General features: G+C 43.7%; 1 protein-coding gene and 1 non-coding gene across 2 annotated transcripts; both read right to left on the reverse strand.

Moving 5' to 3' along the window:
- Positions 1–497: 497 nt before the first annotated feature.
- Spink8 (serine peptidase inhibitor Kazal type 8 (putative)) lies at positions 498–15,079 on the reverse strand. The gene is made up of 6 exons (XM_045137043.1): positions 15,031–15,079; positions 14,826–14,905; positions 8,322–8,371; positions 7,138–7,259; positions 4,004–4,046; positions 498–695 (listed from the first exon to the last, which is right to left on the reverse strand). The coding sequence occupies exons 2-6, from the start codon at positions 14,890–14,892 to the stop codon at positions 663–665; spliced, it is 315 nt and encodes a 104-aa protein (XP_044992978.1). The 5' UTR covers positions 14,893–14,905; positions 15,031–15,079; the 3' UTR covers positions 498–662.
- A 1,497-nt stretch (positions 15,080–16,576) lies between these two features.
- On the reverse strand, positions 16,577–16,680 carry LOC123455649. The gene has a single exon (XR_006634038.1). It is a non-coding gene; the product is annotated as a U6 spliceosomal RNA (small nuclear RNA).
- Positions 16,681–17,254: the final 574 nt, after the last annotated feature.

The following is a 17,254-nucleotide window of genomic DNA, read 5'->3' on the forward strand; positions in this document are numbered from 1 at the left end:
ACAGACAAGTGCCTTAACTGCTGAGCCATCTCTCTAGCCCCTTAAAAAGATCCTTATTGGGCTGGAGAGATGGCTTAGTGGTTAAACGCTTGCCTGTGAAGCCTAAGGACCCCGGTTCGAGGCTCAGTTCCCCAGGTCCCACGTTAGCCAGATGCACAAGGGGGCGCACGCGTCTGGAGTTCGTTTGCAGAGGCTGGAAGCCCTGGCGTGCCCATTCTCTCTCTCTCCCTCTATCTGTCCTTCTCTCTGTGTCTGTCACTCTCAAATAAATAAATAAATAAAAAGTTAAAAAAAAAAAAGATCCTTATTAACCAAGAGAAAGGTTTTCCAGCCAGGTTTATGATGAGAGTCATTTATTGAGAAGCAAATCAATGAATATGATCCCATGTATGGTTGTCCTTTTAGCACAAGAATTCTGTTTTTCTTCCTTGTTTTCTCTTAGTTTTTCAAGGTAGGGTCTTGCTGTAGCCCAGGCTGACATGGAATTCACTATATAATCTCAGGGTGGCCTCGAACTCATGGCGATCCCCGTACCTCTGCCTCTGGAGTGCAGGGATTAAAGGCATGTGCCACCATGCCTGGCAAGAATTTTTTTCTAAAGGGGATATTCCTGAAGAGTCAACCATTGTGCTTCTCTTGGCTTCCTGGGGTTTCAATAAGTCTTAAGATTCTTTCTGGTCAGTTGAGACAGTTTCCTGTAAAAGAAATATATGCTGAGAGAACACTGAACTTGGAAAACTCAAGAGAAAAGCTGCCCCACTGGTAACCACGCCCATGACCCAGCAGGAGGAATGCTAAACAACTATTTAATGAGCAAGGTGGACCAGTCATTCCAGTTTCATTGGAGAAATAAAAAGATGGAGTGGGAGTGAGCAGAGATGAGGAATAAAGGATGTGGATGCCCACGTGTGTTTGGATACCAAGGGACCCTCTTCAAAGTCCCTTCCAGCAGAAAAGATGGCTGGTATAGGCTATGATGTAGACAGGGGAAAAGGTCAGGCCAGAGGCCTGTGGGAACATAGGGATGGATGTTAAAAGAACAGAGTGGGCGAGCTAAATCTTTACAAGTGAGCTCAGCCACATCAGTTCCTAGCTCCTTGGGCTTAGGCAAGACACATGGCTTCTCTAGATTTGTGTTGCTTTGAAGATGAGATGTAATTACGAGCCACCTTTTGGGCTGAAGAGATGACTCAGTGGTTAAGGCATTTGCCTGCAAAGCCCAAGGACCCGAGTTTGATTTCCTAGCACCCATGTAAAGCCAGGTATACAAGATGGTGCATGCGTCTGGAGTCTGTTTGCAACAGCTGGAGGCCCTGGTGCACCTGTTCTTTCTGTATCCCTTCTATTTCTCTTAGCTTACAAATAAAATAATAATAATAATAATAAAGCCAGGCATGGTGGCTTATGCCTTTAATCCCAGCACTGAGAGGTAGAAGGATCGCCATGAGTTCGAGGCCACCCTGAGATTACATAGTGAATTCCAGTGCAGCCTGGGCTAGAGCAAAACCCTACCTCAAACCCTCCTCCCAAATAATAAATTAATTAAAATAATAGTAATGAAAAGCCACCTTTCTTGAGCTGGCGCTGTGAGGAACATGAACAAGAAGACAGCAGTAAGTAAAGCATGTGACACAAGGCTGGAAACAGAGTTGGCAATTGATGGTAGGGGTAAGTCTTGCCGTTACAGATATCATTATTCCCTTTATGAGCTTGATTAAGACAGTTTCTCTGCTGCTTCTGTGCAAGGTCATGTGGCAGAGCCACCATTTGTTTACATATTTTTATGCAAAATATATATTACTTGCATTTATTTTTAGATTACATAAGGTATTATATTACTTGTATTTTCTGCCCCTTGCTCTTCTTCTTAGAACAGTGTTTTAACTATCTACCAATTTTGCTATGCATAAACTGATTTCCATATACATATGCACCCATATATCAGGGATCTTCAGTTCAACTGGAATACTCATGGAAATGAAATAGTTTCTACAGTAGTTTGCAGAAAACTAGTATAGTATTTTTTGTTTCCAAGTTTTCTTTTCTGAGGCAGGGTCTCACTCTAGCCCAGGCTGACCTGAAACTCCCTCTGTAGTTCCAGGCTGGTTTTGAACTCACAGTGATCCTCCTACCTCTGCCTCCTGAGTATTTGGATTAAAGGCCTGTACCACCTTGCTAGCTTAGTCTAGTTTTTTTTGTTTTTAAACACCAAAATCAGTTTTGGTGAACTTGTTAGCAGAGACCAGTAAGCTAGAAAGGGGCAATAAGGGAAGGAGGAAAGGGGAGGACTTGAGTGGACAGTAATATATATGTATACACACACATATATATGTATATGAATAGATTAGATTACTGAGGGTGGAATGGCCTGAGGCCTAAGTGAGGTCAGGGGAAGAGATTGAGTAAAGGAAGGGTGGGGGAAGGGCTAATCAAAATTTAAGATATTCTGTTTTTGTTTTGTTTTTTGAGGTAGGGTTTTACTCTAGCCCATGCTGACCTATAATTCACTGTAGTCTCAGGGTGGCCTCAAACTCATGGCAATCCTTCTAACTCTGCCTCCTCAGTGCTGGGATTAAAGGTGTATGCCACCATGCCCAGCAAAACATTTTAAGATGTTATGAATAAGCCATATAGAAATTACCTTTTTTGGATAATGGTACACCCAGAAGCCACTGATAGTTACTAGAAAAATTTCAGGCCAGGGATGGGATATCTTCAGTGAGTTGGTGGCCAGGGAAGTCCCTGATGCCCCCAAAACATTACAGGCCATTGCCAAGGCTCTTGGTTTCCCACCAGAAATAGATGGTAAGACCCTATCTGTCTCCTTCCCCCTCTCTATCAAATAAATATTTTATTTTTATGTATTTATTTTTATTTGAGGCAGAGAGAAAGGAAGACAGAGAAAGAAAGAGATTGAGAAAGGGAGGGAAGTAGGGAGGGAGAGTGAATGGGTGCGCTGGGGTCTCTAGCCACTGCAAATGAACTTCAGACACATGTGCCACCTTGTGCATCCGGCTTAAGTGGGACCCAGGGAATCTAACCTGGGACTGTAGGCTTTGCAGGCAAAGTACTTTAACCGTTAAGCTATCTCTGCAGCCCCTTTTTGTTTTATTTATTTATTTATTGCTTATTTTTATTTATTAGCTACAGGACAGACAGACAGAATAAGAAGCAGAGAAAGAGAGAGAGAGAGAGAGAGAGAGAGAGAGAGAAAATAGGTGCATCAGGGCCTCCAGCCACTGCAAACAAACTCCAGATGCGTGCACCACCTAGTGCATCTGGCTTACATGGGTATTGGGGAATCGAGTCTCTAACTGGGGTCCTTAGGCTTCATAGGCAAGTGCTTAATTGCTAAGCCATCTCTCCAGCCCTATTTATATATTTTCATTTGAGACAGAAAGGGAGAGAGAGACTTTCATTTATTTATTTTTATTTGAGAAATAAAATATTTTAAAAAAGAATAGAGGGGTCTGGAGAGATGGCTTAGAGGTTAAGTGCTTGCCTGTGAAGCCTAAGGACCCTGGTTCGAGGCTCGATTCCCCAGGACCCACGTTAGCCAGATGTACAAGGGGGCACATGCATCTGGAAATTGTCTGCAGTGGCTGGAAGCCCTGGCATGCCCATTCTCTCTCTCCCTCTACCTCTTTCTCTGTCTGTCACTCTCAAATAAATAAATAAAAATAAACCAAAATAATTAAAAAAAAAAAAAAAGAATGGAGGGCTGGAGAGATGTCTTAGCAGTTAAGGTGATTGCCTGAAAAGCCTAAGGGCTCATGTTCGACTCTCCAGGTCCCATGTAAGCCAGATACACAAGGTAATGCAAATGTGCAAAGTTGCACATGTGTACAAAGTGGCACACATGTCTGGAGTTCAATTACAATGGTTGGAGGCCCTGGTGCACCAATTATCTCTCTCTCTTGCTCACTTTCTCTGGTATAAAAAAAAAAAAAAGGTCAGTCTGTTGGGCTTGCCTCAAAAACAAATTAAATTAAAATTTACTTACACATGGTCCATCATGAAGTTTAGTTATGGTAAACCCTTTATATCTGAAAAAAATAAAATAATTATTTTTGCTGTTTTAAAAATATTTTGTTTATTCACTTATTTGAAAGGGAGGGAGAGAAAGAGAGAGGAAGAGGCAGATAGAGAAAATGGATGCACTGGGGCCTCTAGCCACTGCAAACAAACTCCTGACACATGGGCTACCTTGTCATCTGGCTTTACTTGGGCACTGGGGAATTGAACCTGGATCCTTAGGATTTGCAGACAAATGTCTTAACTGCTAAACAATCTCTCAAGCACCTATTTTTGCTTTTTAATATGCCATAAATTGTGACCAGTTTTACTTGGTAGTCTTTGCTTAAGTTTGAGAAGGAAATTTTTTTCTAATAGTGAAGTTTTATTTAACAAACATTTCTTAGTTTTTTAAAAATATATTTTATTTATTTATTTGATACAGAGAAAGAGGCAGAGGGAGAGAGAAAGAGAGAGGAAGAGAATGGGCATGCCAGGGCCTTTAGCCACTGTAAATGAACTCCAGATGCATGCGCCCCCTTGTGCACTGGGCTTACATGGGTCCTGGAAAATTGAACCGGGATCCTTTGGCTTTGCAGGCAAATGCCTTAACCATTAATCCATCTCTCCAGCTTCCCCCTGCCCTGGCTTTTTTTTTTTTTTTTTTTTTTTGAAGTAGAGTCTCACTCTAGCCCAGGTTGACCTGGAGAGCTCACTCTGTAGTCCCAGGCTGACCTCAAACTCACAGTGATCCTCCTAACTCAGCCTCCCCAGTGCTGGGATTAAAGGTGTATGCTACAATGTCCAGCTTAACAAACATTTTGAAATTTCTACTATATGGTACTCTATTTGTCAAATACATCAAATATGTAAATATAGTTAGTATGAAATAAACCATAGAAATGCCAAATAACTTTTGAAAGTTCAAATAGACATTTTGAAATATGTATTATAAGGCTGGAGAGATGGCTTAGCATTTAAGGTGCTTGCCTGCGAAGCCTAAAGACCCAGGTTCACTTCACCAGAACTCATGTAAGCCAGGTACACGTGACGGCACATCTGGCTTATCTGGAGTTTGTTTGTAGTAGCTGGAAGCCGTGCTGTGCTTATTTTCTCTCTCATGCTAATAAATAAAAAAATTTTTTAAAGAAATCTGTTATATGGTACTCTATTTGTCAAAGACCTCAAATATAGAAATATAGTTAGACTGAATTAAACCATGGAAATCCAAAGTAACTTTTGAAGATTCAAATAGAAACAGAATAATAAAAAAAAAAGTGATCTAAAACTGAAGTATGTGTTTGATGAAAGTTGAGTTATTTCTCCTGATCTTATAGAATTAAAAGAGATAATAAAAGCTGGGTGTTGTGGCTCATGTCTTTAAACTCAGCACTCGGGAGGCAGAGGTAGGAGGATCACTGAATCCGAGGCCACCCTGAGACTGCATAGTGAATTCCAGGTCAGCCTGGGCTCGAGTGACCCTAGCTTGAAAAACCATAAAAAGCCAGATACACAAAGTAGCATAAAGTAGCACTGTTTGCAGTGGCTGGAGGCCTGATGTATCCATTCTCTCTCTATCTGTCTCTCTCTCTGCTTATAAGTAAGTAAATAAATAAATAAAATATTTTTAAAACTTGGAAAAAAAAAAAAAAAAGAAAAGCTTATCAGGATCTGGCAGCTCACTCTATCATCCCAGCATTCAGTATTCAAGAGGCTGAGGTAGGAGAATTGTCCAAGCTTGAGATCTACCTGGGCTATAGAGTGAGTTCCAGGTCAGCAATGGGTTAGAGTAAGACCCTGCTTCAAAACAAATGTAGATGGGTTTGTGGTTAAAGGTGTTTGTGTGCAAAGCCTGCTGACGTGTGTTTGATTCCCTTGTACCCACATAAAGCCAGATGCAAAAAAGTGGAGGAGCAGCAGGGGACCCTGATGCACCCCACCTCCTCTCCTTTCTTCTTCTCTTCTTTCCTCTTTTCTTCTGTCTTCTCCTCTCCTTTCTTCTCCCCTTTCCTTCCCTCCCGTCATCTTCTCCCCCATTCCTATCTTCCTCTTTCTTCTTTTTTTTTGTTTTTAATTTTTAAATATTCATTTATTTGAGAGAGAGGGAAAGAGGGAGAGAGAGAATGAGCACGCCAGGGCCTCCAGCTGCTGCAAACAAACTACAGATGTATGCACCACCATGTGCGTCTGGCTCACATGGGTCCTGGGGAATCAAACCTGGGTCCTTTGGCTTTGCAGGCAAGCGCCTTAACTGCTAAGCTATCTCTCCAGCCCTGTATTTCTTTATTTATATTTGTTTTTTTGAGGTAGGGTCTCGCTCTAGCCCAGGCTGACCTGGAATTCACTCAGGGTGGTCTTGAACTCACAGCAATCCTCTTACCCCTGCCTCCTGAGTGCTGGGATTAAAGTGCTGGGATTTATTTGAGAGAGAGAGTGGGAGAGAATGGGCACACCAGGGACTGTAGTCACTGCAAATGAACTCCAGACTATGCACCACCATATGCATCTGGCTTACGTGGGTCCTTAGGCTTGCAGGCAAGTTCATTAGCCACTACGCCCTCTCTTGAGCCCTCATCTTCTGTCTTCTTCATCAGTTGGTAAATCATGACTCTGGTCTGTGGTCACATGATCTGATACCATGACTTTGTGCTACTGAGCTCCCTTCCCTTGAATTGTCCATACCAGATCCGGCACTGTCACCTCGGTGGCTTTCTGTTACTGCATCACCTGAAGAAGAGCCCAGGAGCCTTTTGGGAGCAGAGGGGGGATGGAAGGAATGAGGAGCAAACAGTAGAGGAGTGTCTGTAGAGAAGATATAATGGGTGATGTAGGAAGTGGGTTAAGGTCACCTCTATTTTGGCCACCTTTAACCTCCAGCTTAAGACATGGGATCATAAAGTGAGCACTTATGGTCTGGAGAGATGGCTTAGTGGTTAAGGTGCTTGCCTGCAGAGCCAAAGAGCCGAGGTTCAATTCCCCAGGACCCACGTAAGTCAGATGCACAAGGGGCGCATACATCTGGAGTTCGTTTGCAGCAGCTGGAGGCCCTGGCACACCCATTCTCTGCCTTTTTTTTCCCTCTCTCTCAAATAAATAAAGAAAAAGAATAAAAAGAACACTTACAGTATCTGGGAGCAGAGATGGCACTCACCACTGTAGGTAGCTTGGTCACTGCCACATATTGGCTCGCTGGGCTTGAAATAGGTAAGCAGCCAGCAGTTCTTTATATTCCTCATGCACTCAACCTGAAGATGAGATACAAAGTATGGGTGGTAGGGGGAGAGGATGCAGTGAGGTCCGCCAGACCAGTTCAGAAACTAGACTTCAACTCTTCACCATGCGACCCTGATACTTACGACCGCCAACACCTTTGTAACTGTCATGTAATACATAGTCTTGGGCATTCTCCGGTTTCTCACCAATCCCTTATTAGGATGAATCCCCTGCTCTACTAACCACAAAATGTGATCATTGGGCTGAAGAGATGGCTGAACAGTTAAGGCACTTGCCTGCAAAGCCTAAGGACCCAGGTTCAATTTTCTAGGTCCCATATAAGCCAGAATGAACAAGGTGGTACATGTATCTAGAGTGGCTAGTGGCCCTAGTGTGCCCGTTCTCTCTCTCACTCTCTTTCTCTCCCCCTCTCTGTCTCTAATAAGTAAATAAATTTTTAAAAATTAAGAGATTGGGGCTGGAGAGATGGCTTATCAGTTAAGGCGCATGCCTGTGAAGCCTAAGGACCCCGGTTTGATTCTCCAGGTCCCACGTAAGCCAGAAGCACATGGTGGTGCATGCATCTGGAGTTTGATTGCAGTGGCTAGATGCCCTGGCGTGCCCATTCTCTCTCTCTCCTTCATTCTGTCTCTAATAAATAAATAAAAATAAAATCTTTTTTTTAATTGAGAGATTTATTGGGCTACATTTAGCCTCTTAATAGCAATTTATTATTATTATTCTTTTATTATTAGCTTTTCAAGGTAGGGTCTCACTCTAGTTCAGGCTGTCCTGGAATTCACTATGTAGTCTCAGGGTGGCCTTGAACTCTCTGCCTCCAGAATGCTAGGATAAAAGGCATGCACCACCATGCCTGGCTCTTACCATTCTTTAAAAAATAATAGATGGGCTGAAGAGATTGCTTAGTGGTTAAGGCGCTTGCTAGATGTAGTGCCTGAGAACAGTGGGCTCGTGCATATCACGAGGAGGTTAACAAGCAGAATGCATGCATAATGGGGTATTGGTGTGAGGGAGGTAGGCTGTACGTCCTGCTCGCCATGCCTGTTCTTGGGAGACAAGGAAGCTGAGCTCACCTTTGTCTCTTCTAGGAGCTTCCCTGTGGAGGTCATAGGAAGAAGGAAGTCTGGAAGACAAAAGCACACGAAGGAGACGCTAGCTGTCACCCGGGATCATCAGAAGAGCCTGGAGTTAGTTCTCTGATGTACTCTTCTCTGTACAGGAGTGAAGAATCAGAAAACTTCTCTATCTCTCTCTCTTTTTGCTCTGTAGTCTCAGGGTGGCCATGAACACACAGTGATCCTCCTATCTCAGCCTCCTGAGTGCTGGGATTAAAGGTGTGTGCCACCATGCCTGGGTCTTTTCTTCTTCTTCTTTAAAAAAAAAATCATTTATTTGAGACAGACAGAAAGAGGCAGACAGAAACAGTGAGCATGGCTGGGCATGGTGGCACACACCTTTAATCCCAGCACTTGGGAGACAGATGTACAAGGGTCGCTTTAAATTCAAGGTCACCCTGAAACTACATAGAGAATTCTAGCCTGGGCTAGAGTGAGACCCTACTTTGAAAAACAAAACAAACAAACAAAAAAATGTTTGCTTGAAAAAAGTCTGCCAGCTCAGGTACAATTCCTCAGTACCCATATAAAGTCAGATGCACAAAGTGGAGCATGTATCTGGAGTTTGTAGTGGCAAGAGGCCCTGGTGTGCCCATACTCTCTCCCCCAAATAAATAAATAAATATTTTTCCTTTTATTTTTTATTTTTTGGTTTCTCGAGGTAGGGTCTCACTCTAGCCCAGTTTGACCTGGAATTCACTATGGAGTCTTAGGGTGGTCTCAAACTCACGGCGATCCTTCTACCTCTGCCTCCCAAGTACTGGGATTAAAGGTGTGCGCCACCACGCCTGGCTAAATAAATATTTTTGCTGGGCATGATGGAATACACCTTTAATTTCAGCACTTGGGAGGAAGAGGTAGGAGGGTCACTGTGAGTTCAAGGCCACTCAGAGACTACATAATGAATTGCAGGTCAGCCTGGGCTAGAGTGAAACCCTATTTTGAAAAACTAAAAAAAAAAAGAAAAACTTTCAAAAAAAAAGAGTGCTGGAGAGATGGCTTAGTAGTTAAGGTGCTTCCTGCCAAGCCTAAAGACTCAGGCTTGATTCCGAAGTAATCACGTAAAGCCAGATACACAAAGTGGTGCATGCATCTGGAGTTGGTTTACAGTGCTGGAGGCCTTGACATATCCATGCTCACTCTGTATGTTTGCCTTTTTCTGCTTGTCTCTTTCTCAAATAAATAAATAAACAAATTTGAAAAAAAAATAAAGGAAAGGAAAAGAGCAGCACTCAGGAGGCAGAGGTAGGAGGATCTCCTTGAGTTCGAGGCCACTTTAAGACTACATAGTGAATTGGGCTAGAGTGAGACACTACCTCAAAACAAACAAACAAACAAACAAACAAAAAATACACTCTTAAGTTATAAGTTACTGTGAAAAAGAAAGGTTAAGGTGCCTTGGAATTGGGAAGATAGGTTAGCAGTTAATGGTGCTTGCTTTCAAAGTCTGTTGGCCTGGGTTCAACTCCCAAGCCACCCATATAGGCCAGATGCAAAAAGTGATGAATGTGCCGGGCGTGGTGGTGCATGCCTTTAATCCCTGCACTCGGGAGGTAGAGGTAGGAGGATCGCCGTGAGTTCGAGGCCACCCTGAGACTACATAGTGAATTCCGGCTCAGCCTGAGCTACAGTCAGACCTTACTTCGAAAACAAACAAACAAAAAAAAAGTGTTGAAAGTGTCTGGTGTTTGTTGACAGCAGCAAGAGGCCCGGTATACCTATACACATGTACGTGCACGTGCACACACACACACACACACACACACACATACATTTTTTTAAAAAGATGCTGAATTTTACTAAGGCTTGCTTATTCAACCCAAAGCATTTGCAACTATGGGTACTGTGTACAAGGCTTTATATTATTGTGTGATATAACCATTTCATAACATATAATATGCAATCTATATCATCAGCTCTTCTTCCTCTCCGCTTCACTGAACTATCACTCAGGTTTCATGGAATTCTCTAAGGATGGCACGCAGGTTTCTAGTACATTCAGAGATGTGTGACCATCACTAAAATCAGTTTGGGAACATTTGGAAACAGCCGGGTAAGCTCTGCTGAATGCGAGATGGCCTCTCCATTTTCAACAGTTCTCTGAGGCATACATTGCTATACACTTTGGTCCAATTAAATTTGAACTCCTTTCAGACAAGATCTATTGTGTTCAGGGTGGTATAGCTGTAGACTGAACTTTTTCAGGTTTTTTAAAATGAATATTTTATTTATTTATTCATTTGACAGAGAAAGAGGGGGAGAGAGAGAGAGAGAGAATGGGTATGTCAGGGTCTCTAGTCACTGCAAATGAACTCCAGATGGGTGTGCCCCTTGTGCATCTGTCTGGCTTATGTGGGTCCTGGGGAATTGAACCTGGGTCCTTTGGCTTTGCAGGCAAACTCCTTAACCGCTAAACCACCCCTCCAGCCCTGTTTTTTGTTTTTTGTTTTTTGAGGTAGGGTCTCACTCTAGCACAGGCTGACCTGGAATTCATTAAGGAGTCTCAGGGTGGCCTCGAACTCATGGCAATCCTACCTCTGCCTCCTGAAAGCTGGGATTAAAGGTGTGCACCACCATGCCTGGCTTTTTTTTTTTTTTTTTTTTTTTTTTTTTTGTGGTAGGGTCTTGCTCTAGTCCAGGCTGACCTAGAACTCACTGCATAGTCTGAGGGTGGCCTTGAACTCACAGCAATCCTCTTACCTCTGCCTTCTGAGTGCTGTGAGTAAACCACACCTAGCCTCAGGAGGGTTTTTAAGAAATCTTTTTGTTTATTTATTTGAGAGAGAGAGAGAGAAAGAAAGAGGCAAGTATATAGAGAGAATGGGCATGCCAGGGCCTCTAGCAAACAAACTCCAAATGCATGTGCCACTTTTTGTATTTGGTTTACTTGGGTACTAGGGAATTGAACCTGGATTCTTAGGCTTCTCAGGCAAGTGCCTTAAACACTAAACCATCTCTCTAGCCGCAGCCCCAGCCTCAAGAGTTTTTTTTGGCAGGGTTTCACTCAATCCAGGTTGACCTGGCACTCACTCTGTAACCTCAGGCTGTCCTCAAACTCATGGGTGACCCTTCCACCTTGGCTCTGGGACTAAAGTTGTGTGCCACCAAGCTAAAATATTTTATTTTATTTTTTGGTTTTTCGAGGTGGGGGTCTTACTCTATCTAGCTCACGCTAACCTGGAATTCACTATGTAGCCTCAGGAATTCATTATGGCTGGGCATGGTGGCGCACATCTTTAATCCCAGCCCTTGGGAGGCAGAGGTAGGAGGACTTTGGAGTTTGAGGCCACCCTGAGACTACATAGTGAATTCCAGGCCAGCCTGAGCTAGAGTAAGACCCTACATTGAAAAATCGAAGGACAAAAATATAAAGGAATTCAGTATGTTGTCTCAGGGTGGCCTTAAACTCACAGCAATCCTCCTACCCCTTCCACCCAAATGCTAGGATTAATGGTGCGCATCACCACGTCCCACTCAGGTTAGTTTTTGAAACCAGTTTTTGGTATTTATTCTGACCCCTGTTTCTTCCTGGTAGATTAGTGGCCCTGTGGTTTTGATTTTTTTTTTTTTTTTCCCCAAGGTAGGGTCTCACTGTAGCACAGGCTGACCTGGAATTTATATGTAGTCTTAGGCTGGCCATGAACTCATCGTGATCCTCCTACCTCTGCCTCCCTAATTCTAGGATAAAAGGCATAAGCCACCATGCCTGGCTCTTATTATTCTTTAAAAAAAAAAAAATATGGGCTGGAGAGATGGTTTAGTGGTTAAGGTGCTTGCCTGTGAGGCCTAAGGACCTAGGTTCAATTCTCCAGGTCCCACGTAAGCCAGATGCAATTGGTAGTGCAAGTGTCTGGAGTTTGCAGTGGCTGGAGACCCTAGTGCACCCATTCTCTCTCTCTCTTTCTTTCTCTGTCTTCTCCTTCTATCTGTCTCAAATAAATAAAAATAAAACAGGTAAAGAGTTCACTGGGAAAGCTACCCATGCGGGATGATGACACCTGTTGACCATCAATCAACTGTGGGCTTAAAAAAATAAATAAATAGGGCTGGGGTGATGGCTTAGTGGTTAAGGTGTTTGCCTGCAAAGCTAAAGAACCCAGGTTTGATTCCCCAGGACCCACGTTAGCCAGATGCACGAGGGGGCGCACGCATCTGGAGTTTGTTTGCAGTGGCTGGAGGCCCTGGTGCACCCATTCTCTCTCTCTCAATCTCTTTCTCTGTCAAATAAATAAATAAATAAAAATATAAAAATAAGTACAATTTTAAAAATTATTAATTTTTTATTTTATGGGTGAACAAGAGAGAGAAAGAGAGAATTGGCATGCCAGGGCCTTCAGCCACTGCAGATACATGCACCGCTTGCATAATCCTTGTGCATCTGGTTTATGTGGGATCTGGAGAGTTGAACCTGGGTCCTTAGGCTTTGCAGGCAAGCACCTTAACCACTAAGCCATCTCTCCAGCCTTGATTATTATTTTTAAAAAACCACATTTAATTAATTAATTGATTTGAGAGAGATGGGGACGATGAGCATGCCAGGGCCTCTAGTCACTGCAAATGAACTCCAGATGCGTGCGCCCCCTTGTACATCTGGCTTTATGTGGGTACTGGGGAATTGAACTGGGTCCTTAGGATTCGCAGGTAAGCACCTTAACAGCTAAGCCATCTCTCCAGTCCTCTTTCTGTCTCTTAAATAAATATGTGTTAATACCTAGTATGAATCATGATATCTGTCACACTTTGATGCCAGGGACCATTCCTGCTACATAACCTGTCTCTGTCAGCTTCTAGCAATTTTTGGAAATGTAAATGAGTTCTGGGAAATCCAGCATGGTAGTCAGGGCTGTATTACAAAGGCTCCTGTGTTTAGTACAGCAAAACTAAAATAAGATTCTCACTCAAAAATGATTTTGAGCTGGGTGTGGTGGCACACGCCTTTAATCCCAGCACCTGGGAGGCAGAGGTAGGAGGATCACTATGAGTTTGAGGCCACCCTGAGACTACATAGTGAATTCCAGGTTAGCCTGGGCTGGAGTGAGACCCTACCTCAAAAAAAAAAAAAATCTTGAGAGCTGGGAAAATTGCTCAGTGGTTTAAAAATGTACTTGCGAAGCCTGCTCTTCTCCAGTATTCAAGCCAGATGCACAGTGGTGCATGTGTGTGGAGTTTGCAGTGGCAAAAGGCCTGGCTACACCCATTCTTTCCTGCCCTCTCTCTCTCTCCTTGAAAATTAATAAATAAAAATTAAAAAAAAACTTTTAAAATGATCTTGAGCCAGATGTGGTTGTGCACACTTTTAATCTCCTTACTGGGGTGCTGGAGAGATGGCATTAGTGGTTAAGGCATTTGCCTGCAAAGCCAAAGAATCCCCATTCGATTCCCCAGGACCCACATAAGCCAGATACACAAGGTGACGCTTACATCTGGAGTTCATTTGCAGTGGCTGGAGGCCCTGGTGTGCCCATTCTCTCCCTCTTTCTCTCTATGAAATAAATAAATAAAATAGATCTCCTTACTGGGGAGGCTGAAGTAGAAGGATTGCTATGAGTTCAAGGCCAGCCTAGAACTATATAATGAATTCCAGGTCAGCCTGGGCTAGGGTGAGACCTTACCCTAAAAATCAACAACAAAAAAATGACCTTGGTAGAATAAATGATGCAGTAGAGTAAATCAAGTGGTCACCAAGCAAAGACTGAGAACGCTGAGAAAGTAATTCCTTTTGTTTACCCATGTCCATGTCAGAAAACATGTCCGGCTAATGAGCCACAGAGACACGTGGACTTAGGTAGTGGCTGTTACTGACGCTGGGAACAGAGTGCCGGCTGGAACAGGATAACACTGGTGTCAGTCATAAAGGTCGCCATCTTGGTATCCTGTTCACTCCCAGACTGGGGACGGTTCCATTTTAATGTGTTACCTAGTACAATTCCCAGCCTTCCAGCACCTTCTAGGCCTAACTGCTTCCAGGTCACACTGAATGGAGCTAGAAGAGGGCTTTAAGGAAGCTGGTTCCCTGTCATCTAAAAATTCCCCCTTTCCTCCCCTTGCCCTCAAAACGTTTCTCAGACTTTATTTGGAAAGCCTTGGGCTCAACTCCCAGCCTTGATACGAATGGCATTGTATGAACCCTTTCTTTCTCTGGATTCCAGTTTCACCTGGAACATGAGAAATCAGGACTAAGTAAAACATCAGGCAAGAGCTGTGGAGGGTAGGGGAGCTGGCTCAGTGTGATAGGCGCTTGCTTGCCAAGTCTGCCAGCCTAGGTTTAATTCCCCAGACACACACGTGAAGCTGAATGCAAAAAGTGGTACAAATGTCTGGCATGCATCTGTGGTGCCAAGAGATGCTGGCATGCGTACTAATAAATATTTAAAAGAAAGTAAACGGGATCTATTGCAAACAAACAAGCAAGCAAGCAAAATAAAAAGCAAACTGGGAGTAGAGAAAGGATTTGTAACTCACCGACTGCAAAAGCAGACCACACGAAGATGGCTAGAACAAGGACAGCATTTGAGAAGGTCGCCTTCATGGTGACGGGAGAGCTGTGGAAATACGCAGTTACCTCATGGCAGTAGTTCTGTCATCAACCCCCCCCCCCCCACTTGCTTGGGGTTCACTCCCCCGGCTCTTCTGTACAATGTGATCCTCACGGAAGCCACCTATTCACCAGTCCTCCGGAGAAAAAGAGCTGCTCTCTGTCTCCCTGCTCCTTCTCAGAACAGTAGCTGTGTACTATCTTCCCCGTTCTCTGGGGAAAAGGAAGCCTTTTGTGTCCTGTTAATTAACTGCATGATCAGCTATTTCTGGGAAAGGAACTAACGAGATACAAGTTGTAAAACTTCTTCATCAGAACGAGAACATGCAGTGCCCTGCAGATAATGACAGCCCCTGTATCAGAAAAGCAATTATGGGCTGGAGAGATGGTTCAGCAGTTATGGCTTTTACCTGCAAAGCCCAGTGGCCTGGGCTCAATTCCCCAGTACCCTCGTAAAGCCATCTGCACAGAATGATACATGTCTGGAGTTTGTTTGCAGTGGCAAGACGCCCCGGCATGCCCATTCATTCTCTGGAAGTACAGGTAGGAAGATTGCCGTGAGTTCAAGGCCACCCTGAGACTACATAGTGAATTCCAGGTCAGACTGGGCTAGAAAGAGAGCCTACCTCAAAAAAAAAAAAAAAAAAAAAAAAGAAAAAGAAAAAGAAAAAGAATGGGCTGGAGAGATGGCTTAGCAGTTAAGCACTTGCCTGTGAAGCCTAAGGACCCCAGTTCAAGGCTCCATTCCCCAGGACCCACGTTTGCCAGATGCACAAGGGGGTGTGTGTCTGCAGTTCGTTTACAGTGGCTGGAGGCCCTGGTGCGCCCATTCTCTCACTCCTATTTGCCTCTTTCTCTCTCTGTCTGTTGCTCTCAAATAAATAAAAATGAACAAAAGAAAAAGAAGAGCCAGGTATAGAGGTGCATGCCCTTAATCCCAGCACTAGCGAGGCAGAGGTAGGAGTGCTGTGAGTTCGAGGCCACCCTGAGACTCCATAGTGAATTCCACATCAGCCTGGGCTAGATGGAGACCGTACCTCAAAGCAAACAAAACAAAAAGAAAAGCAGATTACCTGTCCCCCATTTTTGTGATATCCTGACCCAGAACTCCCTACATAATTCTTCTGCTTGCACATTTATTTTTTTTATTTTCGAGGTAGGGTCTCTCTCTAGCCCAGGCTGACCTGGAATTCACTCTGTAGTCTCAGGGTGACCTTGAACTCACAGCAATCCTCTACCTTTGCCTCCTGAGTACTGGGATTAAAGGTGTGTGCCACCACATCTGGCTTTCAACAATATATATATATTTTTCCTAGCCCAGGCTGACTTGGAATTCACTATGTGGTCTCAAGGTGGCCTTGAACTCATGGCAATCCACCTACCTCTGCCTCCTAAATGCTGTGATTAAAGGAGTGTGCCACCACGCTCAGCTTTAGCAGTCTTCTTTTTTTTATTATTATTTCTTTGAGAGAGATAGAAAGATAAATAGATAGAGGGAACGAGCATGCCAGGGCCTTTAGCCACTGCAAATGAACTCTAGACGTATGTGCCACCTTGTGCATCTGCCTTAACATGGGTCTTGGGGAATCAAACCTGGGTCCTTTGGCTTTGCAGGCAAACAAACACCTTAACCACTAAGCCATCTCTCCAGCCCTTCAGCAACCTTCTTTTTTTTTTTTCAAATATGGAACACTTCACAAATTTGCATGTCAACCTTGAGCAAAGACCATGCTAATCTCTGTATCATTCCAATTTTAGTATATGTGCTGCCAAAGAGAGCACTCAGTAGTCTTAGCAGACACTAAATTAAATGACACAGAACGACTTCTGAGAAAGATTCTTCAACTCCTGAAGTCCATCTGGTAAGAGAAAAGAGGTCAGTATCTGTAGGGCAACCCCACCCAGGTAAAATTGTTTTCAGCCCATGTCAACTCTTTTTTTTTTTTTTTTTTGATTTTTCGAGGTAGGGTCTCACTCTAGCCCAGGCTGACCTGGAATTCACTATGGAGTCTCAGGGTGCACTCGAACTCATGGAGATCCTCCTACCTCTGCCTTCCGAGTGCTGGGATTAAAGGTGTGTGCCACCACGCCCGGCTCCGTGTCTACTCTTAAGTGAAGAGGGGGAAAGAACTGTGGAAATCAACTGTCACACAGAGAGACCCCAGCTCAGTGTTGTAGCTCGGTGCTAGAGTGCTTGCCTAGCATGCGTAAGGCCCTGGGTTCAACCTCAAGTACTGAAAAACAAAACCTTTTCTTCTCGGGTCTCTTTTCTCTTCTCTTCTCTTCTCTTTTCCTCTCCCCTCCCCTCCCCTTCCTTTTCCTTTCTTTCTTTCCTTTTCTTCTTCTTTTTTGTGTT

Source organism: Jaculus jaculus, chromosome 17 (assembly GCF_020740685.1).
Source record: "Jaculus jaculus isolate mJacJac1 chromosome 17, mJacJac1.mat.Y.cur, whole genome shotgun sequence".
NCBI classification, from domain to species: Eukaryota; Metazoa; Chordata; class Mammalia; order Rodentia; family Dipodidae; genus Jaculus; species Jaculus jaculus.

Bases quoted from the DNA above. Each gene is read 5' to 3' on its own strand.
- Spink8 (XM_045137043.1), bottom strand. From the start codon at position 14,892: ATGAAGGCGACCTTCTCAAATGCTGTCCTTGTTCTAGCCATCTTCGTG. The intron at 8,372-14,825 runs GTGAGTTACAAA...TTTGTCTTCCAG, and splicing joins GTGGTCTGCTTTTGCAGTCG to ACTTCCTTCTTCCTATGACC. The intron at 4,047-7,137 runs GTAAGTGTTCTT...TATTTTTTTCAG, and splicing joins CATCTCTGCTCCCAGATACT to ATATAAAGGGTTTACCATAA.